The sequence below is a fragment of the Oncorhynchus mykiss genome, chromosome 17 (assembly GCF_013265735.2).
Source record: "Oncorhynchus mykiss isolate Arlee chromosome 17, USDA_OmykA_1.1, whole genome shotgun sequence".
Lineage (NCBI taxonomy): Eukaryota > Metazoa > Chordata > Actinopteri > Salmoniformes > Salmonidae > Oncorhynchus > Oncorhynchus mykiss.
This window is the reverse complement of record NC_048581.1, coordinates 39,673,337-39,696,934: the sequence shown is the minus strand read 5'-3', so window position 1 is coordinate 39,696,934 and position 23,598 is coordinate 39,673,337. Positions and strand designations below refer to the sequence as shown.

Sequence of the window (23,598 nt, the reverse complement as noted above, 5' to 3'; positions counted from 1 at the left end):
TTACTATCAATAGCTAGGTTTCCATCCAATTGGCGACAGATAATCATGCGAATATTCTAAAATCGGCATAAAAAAAATTATGCTCATTTTCCCACCAGAGATGTTTCCATCAAATTGACGGATAAAAGGCTGTGCTGATGACATAGGGCACATAAAAATAACTTTTGCAGTTAAATTCCCCATGTACCGAATATACTGTAAATATATATATTTTTTAATAGGTTTCCATCGCATTTTCAAATCTACTGATGGTTTTGTCACAAAAACTGTTGCGTTACATAGCCTAGCGAATGTGCCCACTCTGGTCTTGGCACGTGCAGTCTAGCCAAAATCTTGCAGATACAGTGTGGGTAAAGCTTACTACATGATGAGATTATTATGGACAAAAGAGCAAGATTATTTTTGTCATACGGCAGCCAAGCATCAATGATCATGTCACCAGAATAAGACCCCCTCTATTTATTGGAAAGGAGCATCAAGCTCATCACCTTGCACTTTCACCACCCTGTGAAGTTCATCATAACTTATTTCATCTGTAGCCTAATAAACTGAATGCTTTCCCGAGTCATAGTCGGAGGACCACATACTAGATCATCGAGTGACTCCAAGTTTACTTCGAAATGATGGTTATTATATCAATATTTGTGCATAAAGGCATCTCCACCACCTTCTCACTGACACAAAAAGATCCCACCTTGTCTAGTGTATTTTGGTTTGTCGACATTTGGAAAGTTTACCGACAAATTTGCTGTTTCCATCCGGCTTGTCGTGACACTTATCCAACGTACTTTACTCGCATAAAAAAAGTTGGATGGAAACCTGGTTAATGATCTGCATTTTTCTTCCTCCTACTCGTCATCTTGTATCGGTGGTGCAAGTATTTGGGAGGAAGGCCAGAATGATTATGCTTTTTTAACTCTCTCGTTGGTTTGTTCATAACATGATGGATTTTTTTTTTTGTATCTCCTTTTTTTATTAGTACATAAGTGAACGATTTCAAAACTTCCCCATTGATATGGCATTTCTGAATACCAAAAATCCCAAATCCGTCATTTGTTTCAATCCCCCGAAAGCATGCAGTTGGCCGTCTCTCGCTTGACACTCGCTCTTACAAGACCAACTTGCCGATAATGACTCCGACCACGAAGAAGAGCACGATGAGGGCCACCGTGCGCAGGCTCAGCCCCTCCTCTTTCACCATGGAATGGGAGGAGTGCTGGGAGGACATCATGCTGCTCTTCCTCATCCGCAGGCCATCGTCTTCCTGGAAAGGGGGGACAGAGAGAGAGGAAAAGAGCGAGAGGGGGACAGATATGGGGAGGTGGGGGTAGAGGTAGATATGGAGAAAGAGAAAAAAATATATAGAAAGAGAGAAAGAGGGGGGGAATGACCATCAGTATTATCCTCATCCTAAATCGTCACCAAAGCCCCTTTGGACTCCGCCAAGCGCCAGCTTTTAACACACTTCATTTCCCAACAGCGGGTGGGGGTCTCTGTTAGTTTAATCTGAGCCCCGGGACGGGAGCTGCCAAGAGCCATTCCGCCTCTGGCACTACTTAAAAGGGGAGGTGGCGGGCGCCGGGAAGTGGGTTGCTTCTGAGTCAGACTCGTCGCCTTTCCTCTTTAAAGAGGCAATCTGGGATTGAGTCATACATTTTTAACTCTTAAATTATTGATACATAGCCATTGATGGAGTCATTGCATCCATATCCCGGTCAGTGAATTTGATAGGGGTTACTTATCCAGCCACATCCCAAGTGGCAACCTTTTCCCTACAAAGGGGGGCATTTGGGACACAGCATAACTTACCCTGATCTGTTTATTCTCTTCCCGTAGCCGCTGTGCCTCCATCTGCAACCTCTTACACTCCTCCATGATCTTCTTCACCTCGCCATCGTCCAGGGTGGAGCTCATGGACTTCATGGACAGTGTGGATGACTCCGACTTGAGCAGGTTGGACGACATAATCTTGTTGGCGTCCAAGTCATGGTGCTGTGGGTGGAGGGGTAGGAGGGTTTAAGTTTATTTGAACATCTCGGTACATATGCAGAAACATACTTAAGATGTGATGTCATACAATTGGGAATCAATATGGAGAAGGTGAATGTTACAAACTGCATCTGGTAACTTCTTCAGCTGCAGGCCCGGCTGGTAGTGATTATAGTCATGACGTACACACGCACACAGGGAGGCAGGTGCACACAAGCGCACATAGAGGGAGCACGCACGCACGCACGGGCACCCACCCACCCACCCACCCACCCACCCACACACACACACACAATCCCCAAATCCACCCGGGGAGCTTCCAAAAAGAGATACATGGCTGGGAGCAGCAACGTTGTGCCACATAGTTTGGAGTGAAAATGGTAACCAGCTTTTGTATCTCGCTGTTCATAATTCACAAAAAAAACAGCCCAAGCACATTTTCCCCTTCATTTTGTTTATGGGGATTATATTTTCTGCTCATCCCGGGAGGAAATGATCTCCTAAGAGCCGAGTGTGGTTTGCAGAGTAATCAGAACAATAATAAACTGTGTGTGACAAGTGAGTGGCCCAGGGAACTATGGCTATGGCTGGGGCTTGGCAAGGGGAGCTCTGCCTCTTCTCCACGGCACATTGTCCCGATGACAGGCCGACAGGGATTTTCTCCACTCGACCTAATCACCAGTTGTACAGGCGTGTAATGGCTGAGGTGGAGAGAAAAATAAGTGTATGTGAGAGGCAGAAGAGGAAAGAGAGGATGACAGAAGGAGATGAGAACAGAGAGGAGCACTGAAAGAGGGAAGGAGAAAAGAGGGAGAAGCAATAAAGAGAAAGACCGAGGGAGGGAGATAGGAAGACAAAGAGAGACAAGTACATATAGAAACACTGCAAGAGAGAAGAAGACGGAGAGGGCGAGGTGAGAGAGACTATGGAACCCACCGTTTTCTCGTTCTCCGCTGGAAGCTCAAAGACACACCTCAGCTTGGAGTCCATCAGCTCCTCTGGCTTTGCCTCCTTCCACTGCAGACAGACATGGTGGAGAGAGACAGAGAGAAAATGGGGGGTTAGAGTAGGGAGAGGTACAGCTGGGCCTGAGGTAGTGCCTGAAAAAGCATCTCCCCGTCTGCACCAACTGCCATATCCACAGGCCACAAATAAGAGAAACATGGAGGGAGAGAGAGACCACAGCCAAGACTTGTCAGCAATGGCAAGGGAAACCACACTGGACAGTGGTTTACCGGCAGTGAGATTTGTTTCCCATTGTTCTCCTCCACTTGTGTGAAGTGTTTATCTAACCTTTCTGTTCTGTCACAATCAAGAGGGCTTGACAAAAGCGTCGGCTTGATTTCAGGCTCGGTGGTGTCTAGTTTCTCACCATTCCTGTGTGTGTTTCTTAATCGCAATATGAAACCAAATTCTCAAGAGTCCTGTCACTACAGAGAAAGCCCACAAGAGATTGATTAGGCCTACTACTGCATGCAAACAAGACTGAAAGACAGACAGATATTGTGTGAGAGAGAACAAGACCACACACAAAGCGGTGACAGTGAATATTGCATGCACTGTTTGTATGGTTTGTTGCTAGGTCTGGCCAAATGAAACTAGTTCAGACAGGACAAATCGTTCGGTTGAGGGTAAAAATTTGTTTGAATGGTAAAAAAATAAAAAATCTCACTTAAAAGGAATGTTTCCAGGCTGTGGGCCTAGGGTCACTGATCCGCTACCAATTCTTTGTCCTTATCTTCCTCAGGGTGTGACCTTAGAACCCAGATATCAGCCTAGCCCTATGGGGTGTGTGTGTGTGTGTGTGTGTGTGTGTGTGTGTGTGTGTGTGTGTGTGTGTGTGTGTGTGTGTGTGTGTGTGTGTGAGGTATGCACAATATATCAGTCATATTGGTATCAGCAGATAATTGTCAGGTGTGCACAATATATTCGTTATATCGGTAGAAAATGATCAGGTATGGATGATATATCAGCCATAAGAGCGTATGTGGTCAGGTAAATATCTGTTATTATTATCAGCCCAGATTTTCATATTGGTGCATCTCTTCTCTAGTATGTGTGTGTGTGCGCGTGTGTGAGGATGGGTGATGGGACACACTCACCACTCCCTCCATGTCCGTCATTTCGGGGGGAGCCAACATGGACTGCACCATGAACTTGTGTTTGCTTTTCTCGTTGGGATCGTAGTCGAAAGGCTGCAGCATCACTGGAATACAGGGCACAGCAGAAAGACACAAATACATTAACACAATTGTGTTCATTAGGTACCAAATGGAAGAAAACAGACAAAAAGGGGGGGACTGCCTGGACCTATCCATTAAACACATATTTTGTTTAGAATTTTAAAACTTTTTCCTATGATGTGCCCTAATGAAGACAACCTTCTGTAGGTCTATGAGTATTCGGGCAACAGAACGCCACTTTAGCTGAGTAGTGCGCATGTATGGAGCGATTTCAGTGCCAACAGAAATTGTATTTCAATTCCATAATTTTCATTTGTATTAGGATATTGAATTTGTAATGCACAAATTGAATTCATAAATGTTGCATTCAGTTTTAAAATTCAATTGAATATTTAAATTCCATATTTATATATTCAGTTTCAATATTCTATTGTCTGTGTATCAAGTTTACAAACGATCATGTTAAAACAGTGACAGTCGGTGCCGTTTAAGATGAGGGATTTTTTTTCTTATTTCTAACACAGCAAATTGGATGACTATCATTCATATTCAATCCACCCAGCTCAATGTAACGTCGATAGGTTACATGATACTTGACTCTAATTTGCCCTATACACATCATTAGGTTGCTACAATCTAGCCTACAAATGAAAGTTCATAATAAACAGCTCGAGAGCCAAAAATTTGAGTAATCAAGGTGACAATGACACATTCAATACCGCCTTGCACACTATTGCCTGCATCTAGCTGATCTGGGGTGTAATCATTAGTCCAAACAGTTGCAAAAACTAAAACAAGTTATTTAATTTTTTTAAGTTTCTATTCAACAAATTCAGATAGGTTCCTCACCATTTGCTTACAGTGACGTTTTGCAACAGAATCGGCGGAATGAATACACTCGCACACAGTTCACTTTCATAAGAGCCACATACAACAGCATCATCACTTTTGCTCTTTGTATAATTCCTTTCCGCATCTACACAATCTCCTCCTCTCACTTTTTTCCTTCACTTGTGGACTTCAGTGCATGACACAACAGCTGTCTGTGACCAGGAACAAAAACCTCTCCAAGCCAAACTTTCATTCCATAACTACTACACAGCCTACATTATTTTCACCAGGGTTTTTTGTTCCGTTACACTGTTCCAACCAGCAAAATAAAGTTCTGAATCGGTTTGAACCCCCCAAAAATAACGATTTATATCGTTCCTTTGCGTTCCTTTTTAAAACTCTTAAATATACAGTATATATTTTTAATTTAGCGCGACATTAAATTACTTCACCAATCAGTGCAGATTGAGCAGCTTGCTAAGGAGCAGACAAGCTTTTAACATACAGTGGGGCAATAAAGTGATTTAGTCAGCCACCAATTGTGCAAGTTCTCCCACTTAAAAAGATGAGGCCTGTAATTTTCATCATAGGTACACTTCAACTATGACAGACAAAATGAGAGAAAAAAATCCAGAAAATCACATTGCAGGATTTGTAATTAATTTATTTACAAATTATGGTGGAAAATAAGTATTTGGTCAATAACAAAAGTTTCTCAATACTTTGTTATATACCCTTTGTTGGCAATGACGGAGGTCAAACGTTTTCTGTCAGTCTTCACAAGGTTTTCACACACTGTTGCTGGTATTTTGGCCCATTCCTCCATGCAGATCTCCTCTAGAGCAGTGATGTTTTGGGGCTGTTGCTGGGCAACATGGACTTTCAACTCCCTCCAAAGATTTTCTATGGGGTTGAGATCTGGAGACTGGCTAGGCCACTCCAGGACCTTGAAATGCTTCTTATGAAGCCACTCCTTCGTTGCCCGGGCGGTGTGTTTGGGATCATTGTCATGCTGAAAGACCCAGCCACGTTTCATCTTCAATGCCCTTGCCGATGGAAGGAGTTTTTCGCTCAAAATCTCACGATACATGGCCCCATTCATTCTTTCCTTTACACGGATCAGTCGTCCGTGTAATTGATACATGGTCCCTTTGCAGAACAACAGCCCCAAAGCATGATGTTTCCACCCCATGCTTCACAGTAGGTATGGTGTTCTTTGGATGCAACTCAGCCTTCTTTGTCCTCCAAACACGACGAGTTGAGTTTTTACCAAAAAGTTATATTTTGGTTTCATCTGACCATATGACATTCTCCCAATCTTCTTCTGGATCATCCAAATGCTCTCTAGCAAACTTCAGACGGGCCTGGACATGTACTGGCTTAAGCAGGGGGACACGTCTGGCACTGCAGGATTTGAGTCCCTGGCAGCGTAGTGTGTTACTGATGGTAGGCTTTGTTACTTTAGTCCCAGCTCTCTGCAGGTCATTCACTAGGTCCCCCCCCGTGTGGATCTGGGATTTTTGCTCACCGTTCTTGTGATCATTTTGACCCCACGGGGTGAGATCTTGCGTGGAGCCCCAGATCGAGGGAGATTATCAGTGGTCTTGTATGTCTTCCATTTCCTAATAATTGCTCCCACAGTTGATTTCTTCAAACCAAGCTGCTTACCTATTGCAGATTCAGTCTTCCCAGCCTGGTGCAGGTCTACAATTTTGTTTCTGGTGTCCTTTGACAGCTCTTTGGTCTTGGCCATAGTGGAGTTTGGAGTGTGACTGTTTGAAGTTGTGGACAGGTGTCTTTTATACTGATAACAAGTTCAAACAGGTGATATTAATACAGGTAACGAGTGGAGGACAGAGGAGCCTCTTAAAGAAGAAGTTACAGGTCTGTGAGAGCCAGAAATCTTGCTTGTTTGTAGGTGATCAAATACTTACTTTCCACCATAATTTGCAAATAAATTCATTAAAAATCCTACAATGTGATTTTCTGGATTTAGTTGAAGTGTATCTATGATGAAAATTACAGGCCTCTCATCTTTTTAAGTGGGAGAACTTGCACAATTGGTGGCTGACTAAATACTTTTTTGCCCCACTGTACATTGGACAGACGAGTGTAGGGTGCGACTGAAATTTTGGGGCAAGAGCGAGAGAGGGTGGAGGAGGACACTTGGCTTGAAGTGCAGGGGATGTTGTTATGACAGCATCATCTGAATTAGGCCCACATAATTATACCTACAGAGGAGCGGACAGAGGGCCTTTGCATAGGCACTTTGTTGCATTTTCTTGTGGGACTGGAAAAAAACAGTTGAAAAAAAATAAATAATAATGGTTCTAATTCTGTTCCTTGAAAATGTTTGTTTTTTCCATTTTTTTGGTTCTGTTCCCTGAACCGGTTCCAACCCCTGGTTGTCACCATATTATGTCACCATATTAACATTATAGTCAACAAACTAGAACTAAAGCGTTAGTGCACCCACAAGCCAATCCATGTACAGCAAGCAGTTTAGCAGTTACACCGGCGGGTCCCGATGGCAATAAATAAATAAAACTGAAAACATTTGCCAGTTAGATAACATAAATATCATTCTTCTCTGTTTGAGTCAGGTTGTTGAATACTAAATGACCTGCATTAACTAAGTGAAAGGTAAAATATGAAGAAAAAAAATCAAACGAAATACAGCTAGCTCTCTCTCTCGCTCTGCTGCTTCTCTTTAATTAGTTAAACTGTTGTCTTTCTCTCTCCGAGTCAACTACTCACCACACTTTATGCAGTGCTAGCTAGCTGTAGCTTATGTTTTCAGTACTAGATTCATTCTCTGATCCTTTGATTGGAAGGACTAGGTGTCAGTTCATACTGCAAGAGCTCTGATAGGTTGGATGACGTCCTACGGAAGTCTATGGAAGGGGGTGAGAACTGAGCCTCTTAGGTTTTGTATTGAAGTCAATGTACCCAAAGGAGGACAGAAAATAGCTGTCCTACGGCTATACCATGGTGCTACCCGAGAGAGTGCTGTTGAGCTACTATAGACCATTGCAAAACAGTGTATTTTAGTCAGTTATTTGGTGACATGAATATACAGTTGAAGTCAGAAGTTTACATACACCTTTGCCAAATGCATTTAAACTGTTTTGGAGACTGTTTTTTGTTCGGAATTTCGGATGACTGACGTGCCCAAAGTAAACTGCCTGTTACTCAGTCCCATAAGCTAGGATATGCATATATTTGGTATCATTGGATAGAAAACACTCTGAAAAAAATTGTCTGAATATAACAGAACTAATATGACAGGCGAAAACCAAGGAAAATCCATCCGGAATTTTATTATTTTATTGAGGTCACAGGCCATTTCAGTGCTAGCCTATGGGAAATACAAATAGATAGGACCAAGACTGCAGTTCCTATGGCTTCCACGAGATAGTCGTTAGAAAGGGTTTCAGGCTTGTTTTTTGAAAAATGAGCAGCAAGTAGTTGGAAGAACTCCAAGGGGTCTCATTAGAAAAGTAGTCTTGTTGGCGCGTGAATGAGGTGCACACTCTTCGTTATTTATCTTCCCTATTGAACATACTATTCTCCGTCTTAAATATTATAGTTTATTTAGATATTAGAGTACCTGTGGATTAATTAGAAACATTGTTTGACTTGTTTGGACAAACTTTACTGATAACTTTTTGGATTCGTTTGTATGCATGTTGAACGAGTGGATTACTGAGATCATTGGTGCCAACGAAACAGACTTTTTTGGATATAAAGGACTTTATCGAACAAAACAACCATTCATTGTGTAGCTGGGACCCTTGGGAATGCAAACAGAGGAAGATCTTCAAAGGTAAGTGATTTATTTAATCCCTATTTGTGACGCCTGTGCTGGTTGAATAAGTATTTGTGTGGGGCGCAGTCCTCAGATAATCGCATGATATGCTTTCGCCGTAAAGCCTTTTTGAATACTGACAACACTGTTGGATTAACAAGAAGTCAATATTTTTCATGAATGTTTAATATGACGATTTATTATTTTGAATTTCGCGCTCTGCAATTTCACTGGATATTTACGTAGGTGTCCCGTTAGCTGACATAAATAGCATTCTTCTCTGTTGAGTCAGGTTGTTGAATACTAAACGACCTGCATTAACTACATGAAAGGTAAAATAAGATATCCTGACATTTTATCCAAGTAAAAATTCCCTGTCTTAGGTCAGTTAGGATCACCACTTTATTTTAAGAATGTCGAATGTCAGAATAATGGTAGAGTCATTTATTTCAGTTTTTATTTCATCACATTCGCAGTGGGTCAGAAGTTTACATACACTCAATTAGTATTTGGTAGCATTGCCTTTAAATTGTTTAACTTGAGACAAATGTTTTGGGTAGCCTTCCACAACCTTCCCACAATAAATTGGGTGAATTCTGGCCCATTTGTCCTGACAGAGCTGGTGTAACTGAGTCAGGTTTGTAGGCCTCCTTGCTCACACACATTTTCAGTTCTGCCCACAAATTTTCTACAGGATTGAGGTCAGGGCTTTGTGATGGCCACTCCAATACCTTGACTTTGTTGTCCTTAAGCCATTTTGTCACAACTTTGGAAGTATGCTTGGGGTCATTGTCCATTTGGAAGACCCATTTGCGACCAAGCTTTAACTTTAACTGATGTCTTGAGATGTTGCTTCAATATATCCACATAATTTCCCTCCTCATGATACCATCTATTTTGTGAATTGCACCAGTCCCTCCTGGACATTTCTCCAAAAAGTACAATCTTTGTCCCCATGTGCAGTTGTACCTGTTTCCCCCAGCATCTTCACAAGGTCCTTTGCTGTTGTTCTGGGATTGAGTTGCACTTTTCGCAAAGTACGTTCATCTTTAGGAGACAGAACGCGTCTGCTTCCTGAGTGGTATGCGGCTGCGTGGTCCCATGGTGTTTATACTTGCGTACTATTGTTTGTACAGATGAGCGTGGTACCTTCAGGTGTGTGGAATGCTGATTTTATTGTCTTCCATTGAATTTGGCTTTAGCGTTTGAATTTGGCCCACATAAGAATAGTTGAATAGCCCTGTCTCATTCCACATTCATTTTCAATTCTAAATTCAAATCTGCTGCTGATTGAGTTCATGAGCTGGGCCTCTCTGAGCTGGATCCGTCTGAGCGGACCTCCCTGTGTATGTGTGTGTGTGTAAATTATGTATTTCGGTTCCTGAGCAGAACCACAAGGGAGTCTGGGCATCTACCACCCCACTATCAGATTAGGGGGTGCAATGTATGCCCTTTGTCACCCCACTTTTGATCTGAAATTCCCATTAATCACTAATTATACTGTACAAAATATAAACAAGTAAAGCGTTGATCCATTTTTCAAGATTAAATAAAATAAATGTTCCATACGCACAAAAAGCTTATTTATATGAAAGGTTTTGATTTGTTATCATCCCTGTTAGTGAGCATTTCTCATTTGCTAGGATAATCCATCCACCTGACAGGTGTGGCATATCAAGAAGCTGATTATTACACAGGTTCACCATGTGCTGGGAACAATAAAAGGCCACACTAAAATTTTAAATTTTGTCACACAACACAATGCCAAATATGTCTCAAGTTGAGGGAGCATGCAATTGGCATGCTGACTGCAAGAATGTCCACCAAAGCTATTTCCAGAAAATTTAACGGTAATTTCTCTACCATAAGCAGCCGTTTTAGAGAATTTGGTCCAACCGGCCTCACAATCGCAGACTACGTGTAACCACGCCAATCCGGGACCTCCACTTTCGGCTTTTTCACCTGCGGGATCATCTGGACAGCTGATGAAAGTGAGGAGTATTTCTGTCTGTAATAAAGCTCTTTTGTGGGGGAAAATTCATTCTGGTTGGCTGGGCAAGGCTTCCCTGCCCAGTCATGTGAAATCCATAGATTTGGGCCTAATATATTTATTTCAATTGATTGATTTCCTTATATGAACTGTACAGTATGTAACTCAGTAAAATATTTGAAATTGTTACATGTTGGGTTTATATATTTATTTATATATTAATTTAAGCATTACTTTTCATTTTTGAAGATTAATTAAAAGCATTTGAGATAGTAATGTATTAATATTTATCTGAAAAAATATTATCTATGCCATAACCAATGAATATATAGCACAACTTTGGACTTCACCCCCTACATTTTTACGGAGTGAGTTTCTCTTCTCCTCCGGCTATGGCCATACAGTGCCGCTCGCAAAAGTGATTGCTGTCCTCGTTATGAAATTATTAACTTTATCCTGTATATAAAAAAATTACTATATACACTGATTGTTTAAAGCAAAACTACCAAAACAATTGCTGATTGTGAACCTGAACAAAGTAAAATCTAATTTATGCTAAGCTATGATCATCAGGTAGTTTATAGCCAGATAAGAGTTGGGCCTCTGGTAGCTTTTATTCCGGTAAAACACAAATTTTCAACAGCGCATTTGATAACAACCGAGCAGAAAAATTGGTTGTCACTCAACTAATAAAGCCTAATATTGCACAAGCCATTTTACACGCATTTGAATGCTGAAGGTGACACGCAGATATTCCTGATCAGGAATACACCTACCTCTCTTTGGTCAGCAAGCAAAGCAGCACATAGAGCACAGTTTGACTAGGCGATCAATGACTGTCAACGCAGTTACATACTTAGTTCGACACTGAAGGAGGGGACACATCAGTTGTCACAAAGATGACTTATTTTCAGATCAATAAAAATAAAGTATATTAGCAAAATATATTGTGAACCCCGCAATTCGTAACATTAACAGATTTTTCTGACCGATGCATGCTACATTGAGATCGGTTTGAGGTCTTGCACTCAACATTTGAACTGGGGACCGATGTGTATTGGTGAATTGTTACATCCCTACTATTTATTCTTGCTCTTGTGACTGAATGGGTTCGAACCATGTCTTCTGCATGTCACAAGACTGTGTTAGCCCACTTAGCTTCCTGAACTCTTCCCTATGGGCTTTAGCTAACACAAGTCTTCAAGTTTCCAGCAAGGTTACTCATCGAACCACCTCAGTTCCATTTCACGCCCTTTTGTACTGATACTCAGAGATCACAGCACCAATATAACTGACTGGGTTTCGAAATCCGGCCTACTGGACAACAACACTTTCAGTGGCAAAGAGAAGCAGAAGGATCTGTGCACCCAATTTAATGAGAGTGCAACAGAGGTGGTTTGCTGATCCATGCATGTGATGACCAACCTTGCCTTAGACCCGAAGACATGCTAGTTTGATGAGGTTCTAACCCAGGTCTCCTGTGCACCAAATAATGCAACGTTTCATGTCTCAGCAAATTACTCATCACACGAGTGTGGTCACCGAACCACCGGTGTTACACTTCACCCCCCCTTTGACCTCCTCCTTGAAGAACTCCATCCAAGTAACAGGACCAATGCCTAGGCAGCTCAACAGACTAACACAGTCTTAACCCAGTCAGTCACACTACCCTTACAATGAGTACCTTTGCTGGAGACTTGAAACTAACTCGTCAAACTAACACGTCTTCAGGTTGCTCATCACATAATCATGGATCACTAAACCACACTGTTTTGATGAGTAACCTTGCTGGATCTTGAAGACTTGTATTAGTGTAGTAGATGGGAAAGCGGTACTCGCTATGCAGGCAGCGTGACGCCCTTTACAATGGTGCCACTGGACACGGATCTACAGTTGTGCTGAGCTCAACCACTGGGGTCACTGTGGACTGAGTTTGGGGGGTGAATGTAGCAGATGGGGATCTGTGCAACTCACTCATCAGCCTGAAGTGTCGTCCCTTGCACAATTGAATAAGGTATTTTTCAATAGCGCGGTGGGTTGGAATGCTTCACAAGGGCAGTCGTGTGTTTGCGAGGCAGAGGTTCTGAGTTTGAGTCTCAGTATGAGCTGAATCTGGTGGAAGCAGTAACCTACCCATTAAGCAAGTAACAGCGTATCCAGATGTTCATATCATCATTACAGGATTTACGGTACTACCAGCTTAGTACATAAGGGGCTACAATAAGGGGCCACAAAAACACCTTGCTTTTTCATTGTACACTCAATTAGCCTCAATTGGCCTGGCTGCCAGCCAAATAGTGTTGCACTTCTGTTGTCATTGGATTAAAATTATGCTATTTTCTGCTGAATGTGCTGCATTAATGTATTTTCTGTGAAGGAAAACTATAGTGGCATGTCCCTGATCACTCTACTGAGGCAAAAAAAACTTGACTTTCAATATAAAACGTGACCCATCAATACACAAGTTGGACTCACCTGCTCTCGCTTTTTCCAGTTGTGCTATTTACAAACAAACATGTGACTGACTCAACTGTTCTGGGAAACTACGGTAAGCTTCATAATGTCAAATAATGTGACAGGTGAAATGAAGAATGCAAACTGCTTTATCTTCTAACATATTGCACAAGTTGACTGCAGGTATTTACTTAAAAAAGTAGCTACAAATATTAAAATGTTTAAAAAAACTTAAACAGATGCCCTTTTAGGAATAGCTTATAGGCAAAACGGTTTAAATGCTAGAGCTAAATTCATAGGATGAAAATATATGTAACATGCCACATTGGCTTCAGACCTCAAAGAGTGTTTGATTCTATCTGTTCTCCTCTACTTTTCCTGGTTGGCAAAGTACCAGGATGTCTCTGGTTTTGAATCTGAATTTAGAGCACTGTATTTTAGAACTGAATCTGAACGCATTAAACGTAAGTTTAGTATATGAAACTTATATCAACTTTAAATGACAGTTTGTAAACTTGATACACATACATTGAATGCAATATCTACCATGTTGAAACAGAATATATCAATGAATTTGAATTTTAAAACTGAAATGTAATATTAATTCAATTCAGTTTCAAATCATGAAATACAAGTTAAATGTTTTATTCAATGATTAAATTTGTGCATTACATATTCAAAAATATTACATTCAAATTTAAATCAAAATTATTGGTCACATACACATGATTAGCAGATGCGAGTGTAGCGAAATGCTTTTAAATTCAATACCCAAATACAAATTCTAAATTAGGGGGGAGAAAAAAAAAATGCTGTTGGCACGGAAATCGCTCCATATGCATGTAGGACTTCATATTACTTTATCCCTTTCCAGACCACAGCAAGGTTGTCTATAACGTTGTTGTCTCTGGCTTTCATTAACCTGTAGATAAGATAACAGCTATTTTAGTTGACTCATGAATAAATTATTTTTCTGAATCAGGGCAGGCCTGTACACAACTTGATTGGTGGGGGAAAATAAAAAAAAATACCATTCAAAATGTGCATGTTCAAAGTCAATGTACAGTGGGGAGAACAAGTACACTGCTCAAAAAAATAAAGGGAACACTTAAACAACACAATGTAACTCCAAGTCAATCACACTTCTGTGAAATCAAACTGTCCACTTAGGAAGCAACACTGATTGACAATACATTTCACATGCTGTTGTGCAAATGGGATAGACAACAGGTGGAAATTATAGGCAATTAGCAAGACACCCCCAATAAAGGAGTGGTTCTGCAGGTGGTGACCACAGACCACTTCTCAGTTCCTATGCTTCCTGGCTGATGTTTTGGTCACTTTTGAATGCTGGCGGTGCTTATACTCTAGTGGTAGCATGAGACGGAGTCTACAACCCACACAAGTGGCTCAGGTAGTGCAGCTCATTCAGGATGGCACATCAATGAGAGCTGTGGCAAGAAGGTTTGCTGTGTCTGTCAGTGTAGTGTCCAGAAGACAGGAGACAGGCCAGTACATCAGGAGACGTGGAGGAGGCCGTAGGAGGGAACAACCCAGCAGCAGGACCGCTACCTCCGCCTTTGTGCAAGGAAGAGCAGGAGGAGCACTGCCAGAGCCCTGCAAAATGACCTCCAGCAGGCCACAAATGTGCATGTGTCTGCTCAAACGGTCAGAAACAGACTCCATGAGGGTGGTATGAGGGCCCGACGTCCACAGGTGGGGGTTGTGCTTACAGCCCAACACCGTACAGGACGTTTGGCATTTGCCAGAGAACACCAAGATTGGCAAATTCGCCACTGGCGCCCTGTGCTCTTCACAGATGAAAGCAGGTTCACACTGAGCACATGTGACAGACGTGAAAGTCTGGAGACGCAGTGGAGAACGTTCTGCTGCCTGCAATATACTCCAGCATGACCGGTTTGGCGGTGGGTCAGTCATGGTGTGGGGTGGCATTTCTTTGGGGGGCCGCACAGCCCTCCATGTGCTCGCCAGAGGTAGCCTGACTGCCATTAGGTACCGAGATGAGATCCTCAGACCCCTCGTGAGACCATATGCTGGTGCGGTTGGCCCTGGGTTCCTCCTAATGCAAGACAATGCTAGACCTCATGTGGCTGGAGTGTGTCAGCAGTTCCTGCAAGAGGAAGGCATTGATGCTATGGACTGGCCCGCCCTTCCCCCGACCCGAATCCAATTGAGCACATCTGGAACATCATGTCTCGCTCCATCCACCAACGCCACGTTGCACCACAGACTGTCCAGGACTTGGCGGATGCTTTAGTCCAGATCTGGGAGGAGATCCCTCAGGAGACCATCCACCACCTCATCAGGAGCATGCCTAGGCGTTGTAGGGATGTCATACAGGCACGTGGAGGCCACACACACTACTGAGCCTCATTTTGACTTGTTTTAAGGACATTACATCAAAGTTGGATCAGCCTGTAGTGTGGTTTTCCACTTTAATTTTGAGTGTGACTCCAAATCCAGACCTCCATGGGTTGATAAATTTGATTTCCATTGATCATTTTTGTGTGATTTTGTTGTCAGCACATTCAACTATGTAAAGAAAAAAGTATTTAATAAAAATATTTCATTCATTCAGATCTAGGATGTGTTATTTTAGTGTTCCCTTTATTTTTTTGAGCAGTGTATTTGATAACCTGCAAAATCGGCAGTGTTTCCTACTTACAAATTATGTAGAGGTCTGTAATTTTTTATCATAAAATCACATTGTATGATTTTTAAGTGATTAATTTGCATTTTATTGCATGACATAAGTATTTGATACATCAGAAAAGCAGAACTTGATATTTTTATTTTACCTTTATTTAACTAGGCAAGTCAGTTAAGAACAAATTCTTATTTTCAATAAGGCAGTTAACAGTGGCTTAACTGCCTGTTCAGGGGCAGCACGACAGATTCGTACCTTGTCAGCTCGGGGGTTTGAACGCTTTAACCACTAGGCTACCCTTTTTTTTGCAATTACAGAGATCATACGTTTCCTGTAGTTCTTGACCAGGTTTGCACACACTGCAGCAGGGATTTTGGCCCACTCCTCCATACAGACCTTCTCCAGATCCTTCAGGTTTCGGGGCTATCACTGGGCAATACGGACTTTCAGCTCCCTCCAATGATTTTCTATTGGGTTCAGGTCTGGAGACTGGCTAGGCCACTCCAGGACCTTGAGATGCTTCTTACGGAGCCACTCCTTAGTTGCCCTGGCTGTGTGTTTCAGGTCGTTGTCATGCTGGAAGACCCAGCCACGACCCATCTTCAATGCTCTTACTGAGGGAAGGAGGTTGTTGGCCAAGATCTCGCGATACATGGCCCCGTCCATCCTCCCCTCAATATGGTGCAGTCGTCCTGTCCCCTTTGCAGAAAAGCATCCCCAAAGAATGATGTTTCCACCTCCATGCTTCACGGTTGGGATGGTGTTCTTGGGGTTGTACTCATCCTTCTTCTTCCTCCAAACACGGCGAGTGGAGTTCAGACCAAAAAGCTCTATTTTTGTCTCATCAGACCACATGACCTTCTCCCATTCCTCCTCTGGATCATCCAGATGGTCATTGGCAAACTTCAGACGGGCCTGGACATGCGCTGGCTTGAGTAGGGGGACCTTGCGTGCGCTGCAGGATTTTAATCCATGACGGCGTAGTGTGTTAGTAATGGTTTTCTTTGAAACTGTGGTCCCAGCTCTCTTCAGGTCATTGACCAGGTCCTGCCGTGTAGTTCTGGGCTGATCCCTCACCTTCCGCATGATCATTGATGCCCCACGAGGTGAGATCTTGCATGGAGCCCCAGACTGAGGGTGATTGACCGTCATCTTGAACTTCTTCCATTTTCGAATAATTGCGCCAACAGTTGTTGCCTTCTCACCAAGCTGCTTGCCTATTGTCCTGTAGCCCATCCCAGCCTTGTGCAGGTCTACAATTTTATCCCTGATGTCCTTACACCCTCTCTGGTCTTGGCCATTGTGGAGAGGTTGGAGTCAGTCTTAATACAGGTAATGAGTGGAGAACCGGAGGGCTTCTTAAAGAAAAACTAACAGGTCTGTGAGAGCCGGAATTCTTACTGGTTGTTAGGTGATCAAATACTTATGTCATAAAATAAAATGCAAATTAATTACTTTAAAAATCATACAATGTGATTTTCTGGATTTTTGTTTTAGAATCCGTCTCTCACAGTTGAAGTGTACCTATGATAAAAATTACAGACCTCTACAATCTTTGTAAGTAGAAAAACCTGCAAAATCGGCAGTGTATCAAATACTTGTTCTCCCCACTGTATGTTAATGAAATGTTGGCAATTCATGAAATCACTCTTCAGCACATTTCCCTAATTCGGTGTTCCAGTTGAAGTGCTCGGATTAGAAGGAGATTTTAAGTATGAAGTATTTTAAGTATTAAATGCCCATATATTAGGTACTTTATGGCCATGGGTACGTCCCAAATGGCACTATATTCATTTTATAGTGCACCACTTTTTCCTATAGGGGCTCTGGTCAAAAGTAGTGCAACATAAAAAGGGAATAAGGTGCCACATTGGACACAACATGTTCGTGTTACCATGACTGCAAAACATTGATGGATGTACAGAACACACCCCTGGGAGCAATATTTCTAACAGCTTAGTTGTTTTTCTTTGTAACGTTACATATTGGCCTAACAAAAAACAGGTTTGAGTCTGAATATTCTTTAACCCATCGTCACGTCACATCCTCCAATGGAGTGTTATTTGATGTCATTCCAATGACCAAAATATATTTTCAAGCTCCTTCAATGATTTACAATGATCTCTTCCTTAGGTCGGCGTCTCAACTGCTCTTGCAGAGAATAAAATGGGTATTGATGGGTAAATATTTTTCTCCTATTCATTACTCTTAAGAGAAGCGTGTTCGGATTCAAAGGGCTGCGCATTTAACATCAATGCAGACTGTGTGCGTGATTTCGGGAGGATAACTTTCATTAATAACAAGTTACCTCTTAATTACAAAGTCAGTGCTTGCGCTCTCAGATGTGGCTATTAGGACGGGTCTGATATATATATGGCACATGCAATTCTTCCCGAAGTATGAAAAACCTCAAGCGAGTTCAATATCGCAAACCAGAAACAGACAGAGCGTCCTGTTGCAGTCAGCCCCAATTTGCGCCGCCATCCAACTTGGGTTCAAAGGGACATTGAATAACCTAAAATAAGTCCCAACTGTCAAATAAGATTTTAAAAACTCACTCTTTGAACTACAGAATTAAACTGGTCCTGACAGAGCTCCTTTTAATCCTGTGCTACAGTGGGGCAAAACAAGTATTTAGTCAGCCACCAATTGTGCAAGTTCTCCCACTTAAAAAGATGAGAGGCCTGTAATTTAAACTATGACAGACAAAATGAGAGAAAAAAAAATCCAGAAAAATCACATTGTAGGATTTTTAATGAATTTATTTGCAAATTATGGTGGAAAGTAAGTATTTGGTCACCTACAAATAAGCAAGATTTCTGGCTCTCACAGACCTGTAACTTCTTCTTTAAGAGGCTCCTCTGTCCTCCACTCGTTACCTGTATTGATGGCACCTGTTTGAACTTGTTATCAGTATAAAATACACCTGTCCACAACCTCAAACAGTCACACTCCAAACTTCACTATGGCCAAGACCAAAGAGCTGTCAAAAGGACACCAGAAACAAAATTGTAGACCTGCACCAGGCTGGGAAGACTGAAACTGCAATAGGTAAGCAGCTTGGTTTGAAGAAATCAACTGTGGGAGCAATTATTAGGAAATGGAAGACATACAAGACCACTGATAATTTTCCTCAATCTGGGGCTCCACGCAAGATCTCACCCCGTGGGGTCCAAATGTTCACAAGAACGGTGAGCAAAAATCCCAGATCCACACGGGGGGGGGGGGGGGGGGGGGCTAGTGAATGACCTGCAGAGAGCTGGGGCTAAAGTAACAAAGCCTACCATCAGTAACACACTACGCCGCCAGGGACTCAAATCCTGCAGTGCCAGACGTGTCCCCCTGCTTAAGCCAGTACATGTCCAGGCCCGTCTGAAGTTTGCTAGAGAGCATTTGGATGATCCAGAAGAAGATTGGGAGAATGTCATATGGTCAGATGAAACCAAAATATAACTTTTTGGTGAAAACTCAACTCATCGTGTTTGGAGGACAAAGAATGCTGAGTTGCATCCAAAGAACACCATACCTACTGTGAAGCATGGGGGTGGAAACATCATGCTTTGGGGCTGTTTTTCTGCAAAGGGACCAGGACGACTGATCCGTGTAAAGGAAAGAATGAATGGGGCCATGTATCGTGAGATTTTGAGTGAAAACCTCCTTCCATCAGCAAGGGTATTGAAGATGAAACGTGGCTGGGTCTTTCAGCATGACAATGATCCCAAACACACCGCCCGGGCAACGAAGGAGTGGCTTCGTAAGAAGCATTTCAAGGTCCTGGAGTGGCCTAGCCAGTCTCCAGATCTCAACCCCATAGAAAATCTTTGGAGGGAGTTGAAAGTCCGTGTTGCCTAGCAACAGCCCCAAAACATCACTGCTCTTGAGGAGATCTGCATGGAGGAATGGGCCAAAATACCAGCAACAGTGTGTGAAAACCTTGTGAAGACTTACAGAAAACGTTTGACCTCTGTCATTGCCAACAAAGGGTATATAACAAAGTATTGAGAAACTTTTGTTATTGTCCAAATACTTATTTTCCACCATAATTTGCAAATAAATTAATTAAAAACTCTACAATGTGATTTTCTGGATTTTTTTTTCTCATTTTGTCTGGCATAGTTGAAGTGTACCTATGATGAAAATTACAGGCCTCTCTCATATTTTTAAGTGGGAGAACTTGCACAATTGGTGGCTGACTAAATACTTTTTTGCCCCACTGTATATGAATATCTTCATACGGGGGCCAACATTCAGAGAGGCTAATTGTAGCCAACGTACTGTAGTAAAACATTACATGCTCATTTGCTAGTTTTCCCTGACTGGTTGTTGATTAAATGGAGCCATTAGAAGAAGGAAAGGAAGTTAGAAGTACTTTCCTTCCCTCCCTGTAATTAATTGGGTCCCTGGAGACCCCAGTAAACTACAGTAGTAATTATTAATCTCAACCTCAAAATCTCCCAAGCAGTCTGCTAGTGGATCCATTCACAATGGAAAGACAGAGGATGTCTACTGCGGGTGTAACGATACACATGTTAGTACTGAATTGTTTGGTATGGGGATCTTGGCCTATAGGATATGCCTCGAGAAAATCGGAGCTGGAAAAAAAAACTAACAATTTCAGGCTATTCCGTTAAAACAACTACAGCCTATACGCATGTTGTAATCAAAATTCTAAATCTTAATTGGCGCATTGCAAACTGTCCTTTTGTAAGGCACAGCCGGGAACTAGTTCTGTACGATGGCGAGTGGTGGGGTCGACAAACCAGGAGGATTCTCTCCATCATTGTTTAAATCTCCAGTTTGGGAAAATGTTGGCTTCCCAGTAGATTACAACAGCAATGGGCAGAGAGAGTATGTCGCCACTGCTCAACGAGAACATCCTATGCAGCTGCCAACAACTCAAACATGTTGACACATTTACGCCGACATCACCCCAGTATTCCTACCACCGGAGCAAGACGGAACTTTGTCTTCCCTCTGCATTCAAGCTTCCTTCGCAGCTGATTCTGACCGGGCCAAAGAAATGACAAGAGCGATAGGTGTGTTTATAGCCACGGATATGCGCCTATTCTCAGTGGTCAAGAATAATGGGGGGTTTTCAGCACCTCATGAATTGCTCGAGCCATGTTACGAACTTCACCCTCTCTATTTTAGCAAGCTAAAGCTGAAGTTGTCAATGAATTGGCCAATGCACTCTGTGTTGAGCTTACTACATATGGATGGACCTCCAGGTATGGCTAGGCGGTATACCGTATTTTACTATATACTGGTATTGAGGCATGGACCGGTTTGGGATTTTACTTTACCTTCTATAACGGTATTTCAGAGTTTGGTTTGTTAAATGTGATAGGCAACTCGCCTAAAAGTGTTCCGTACACATTTTGCATAACCGCGTTATTCAAAATAGGCTGCAATGACAACCAATGGGACTGTAGCGACTGTGTAGGCATCAAAATCCAGGTTGTAAGCTACGTTTCTATTCAAGCGTTGATTGACATGGTAATGGATCCATATTATTAGAAAAAAAATGTGGAAAAAACGGACCCCTCTGACACTGTACGTTACGTCGTGACATGATGCTCTCTGCGCTTTTAACGGACCTCTGAGACTATCACAGTGCAGGTGCATTTATACGGAGACTTGATTACACACAGGTGGATTGTATTTATCATCATTAGTCATTTAGGTCAACATTGGATCATTCAGAGATCCTCACTGAACTTCTGGAGAGAGTTTGCTGCACTGAAAGTAAAGGGGCTGAATAATTTTGCACGCCCAATTTTTCAGTTTTTGATTTGTTAAAAAAGTTTGAAATATCCAATAAATGTCGTTCCACTTCATGATTGTGTCCCACTTGTTGTTGATTCTTCACAAAATCTGGCCTTTATGGAAGAGTGGCAAGAAGAAAGCCATTTCTTAAAGACATCCATAAAAAGTGTTGTTTAAAAGTTTGCCACAAGCCACCTGGGAGACACACCAAACATGTGGAAGAAGGTGCTCTGGTCAGATGAAACCAAAATTGAACTTTTTGGCAACAATGCAAGACGTTATGTTTGGCGAAAAAGCAACACAGCTGAACACATCATCCCCACTGTCAAACATGGTGGTGGCAGCATCATGGTTTGGCCTGCTTTTCTTCAGCAGGGACAGGGAAGATGGTTAAATTTGATGGGAAGATGGATGGAGCCAAATACAGGACCATTCTGGAAGAAAACCTGATGGAGTCTGCAAAAGACCTGAGACTGGGACGGAGATTTGTCTTCCAACAAGACAATGATCCAAAACATAAAGCAAAATCTACAATGGAATGTTTCAAAAATAAACATATCCAGGTGTTAGAATGGCCAAGTCAAAGTCCAGACCTGAATCCAATCGAGAATCTGTGGAAAGAACTGAAAATTGCTGTTCAAATGCTCTCCATCCAACCTCACTGAGCTCGAGCTGTTTTGCAAGGAGGAATGGGAAAAAATGTCAGTCTCTCGATGTGCAAAACTGATAGAGACATACCCCAAGCGACTTACAGCTGTAATCGCAGCAAAAGGTGGCGTTACAAAGTATTAACTTAAAGGGGCTGAATAATTTTCCACGCCCAATTTTTCAGTTTTTGATTTGTTAAAAAAGTTTGAAATATCCAATAAATGTCGTTCCACTTCATGATTGTGTCCCACTTGTTGTTGATTCTTCACAAAAAAATACAGTTTTATATCTTTATGTTTGAAGCCTGAAATGTGGCAAAAGGTCGCAAAGTTCAAGGGGGCCGAAAACTTTCGCAAGGCACTGTGTTGTACTTTTACTTCCAACACTGTGTTTCTGCATTATTTAAACCAAATTTAACATGTTTCATTATTTGAGATTAAATTTAAATTTTATTTATGTATTATATTAAAGTTAACTGAATGAGCACTTTTATTCTTTGTTGTAATTGTCATTATTACAAAAATACAAAAATATATAAATTGGTATCAGCATTTTTGGTCCGCCAATAAATCGGTATCAGCATTGAAAAATCATAATCGGTTGACCTCTAGTTACAAGTTAAACAACTTTGAAAGCAGAATTACTTTCCCATTGTTCCTCAAATGCAGTGCATGATAAACAATTTTCTAGAGTCTACTTTTATCTAAAGTTATTTATTTACAAAAAATATATATATGGCGAGTGGTGGGGTCTAAATTTAATCTCAAATAATATATATATATATATATATATATATATATATATATATATATATATATATATATATATATATTATTACATTATTACATTTTTGAATCTTTAGATCATCCCTCTTTAAAAATTTCAAAAGGATATTTTCATCTGTCATATGATACCATTCGCATTTGCGGTGAGCTTTTGAGAATGGTGTTTTCCCGCTAATTACATTTTAGAATACTCATACGTATAGCTTACTGCCGTGTGTACAATGCTGCACTTTTAATATGAAGAAATAGTTTATCAACATTTTAAGCTAAACGTTCTGATCTGTTGCATCAGCCTCATTGCTTTGAAACTTTTTTTGATGTACAATGGTTATATGAATTTGGGATCTACAACTGTCCCAAACTCTGTTTTGGATTTATTTTATTATCATATTTCTTTGATTGAATATTAAAATGTACAATCCACCTGCAGTGAAGCTGCTCAACATTTACATTACATTGAGTAATCTAGCAGACAC

General features: G+C 41.6%; 1 protein-coding gene across 1 annotated transcript in view; it reads right to left on the bottom strand.

Annotated features, from left to right (window-relative positions):
* Positions 1-908: 908 nt before the first annotated feature.
* LOC110493884 (vesicle-associated membrane protein-associated protein B) overlaps positions 909-23,598 on the bottom strand; it is a 44,163-nt gene continuing 21,473 nt past the window's right edge. The window contains exons 3-6 of the mRNA XM_021568444.2: positions 4,092-4,195; positions 2,926-3,006; positions 1,810-1,992; positions 909-1,264 (exon numbers count right to left, since the gene is read on the bottom strand). Coding sequence (XP_021424119.2) covers positions 1,109-1,264; positions 1,810-1,992; positions 2,926-3,006; positions 4,092-4,195 — 524 coding nt within the window. The 3' untranslated portion in view covers positions 909-1,108. The remainder of the gene's footprint in view (positions 1,265-1,809; positions 1,993-2,925; positions 3,007-4,091; positions 4,196-23,598) is intronic.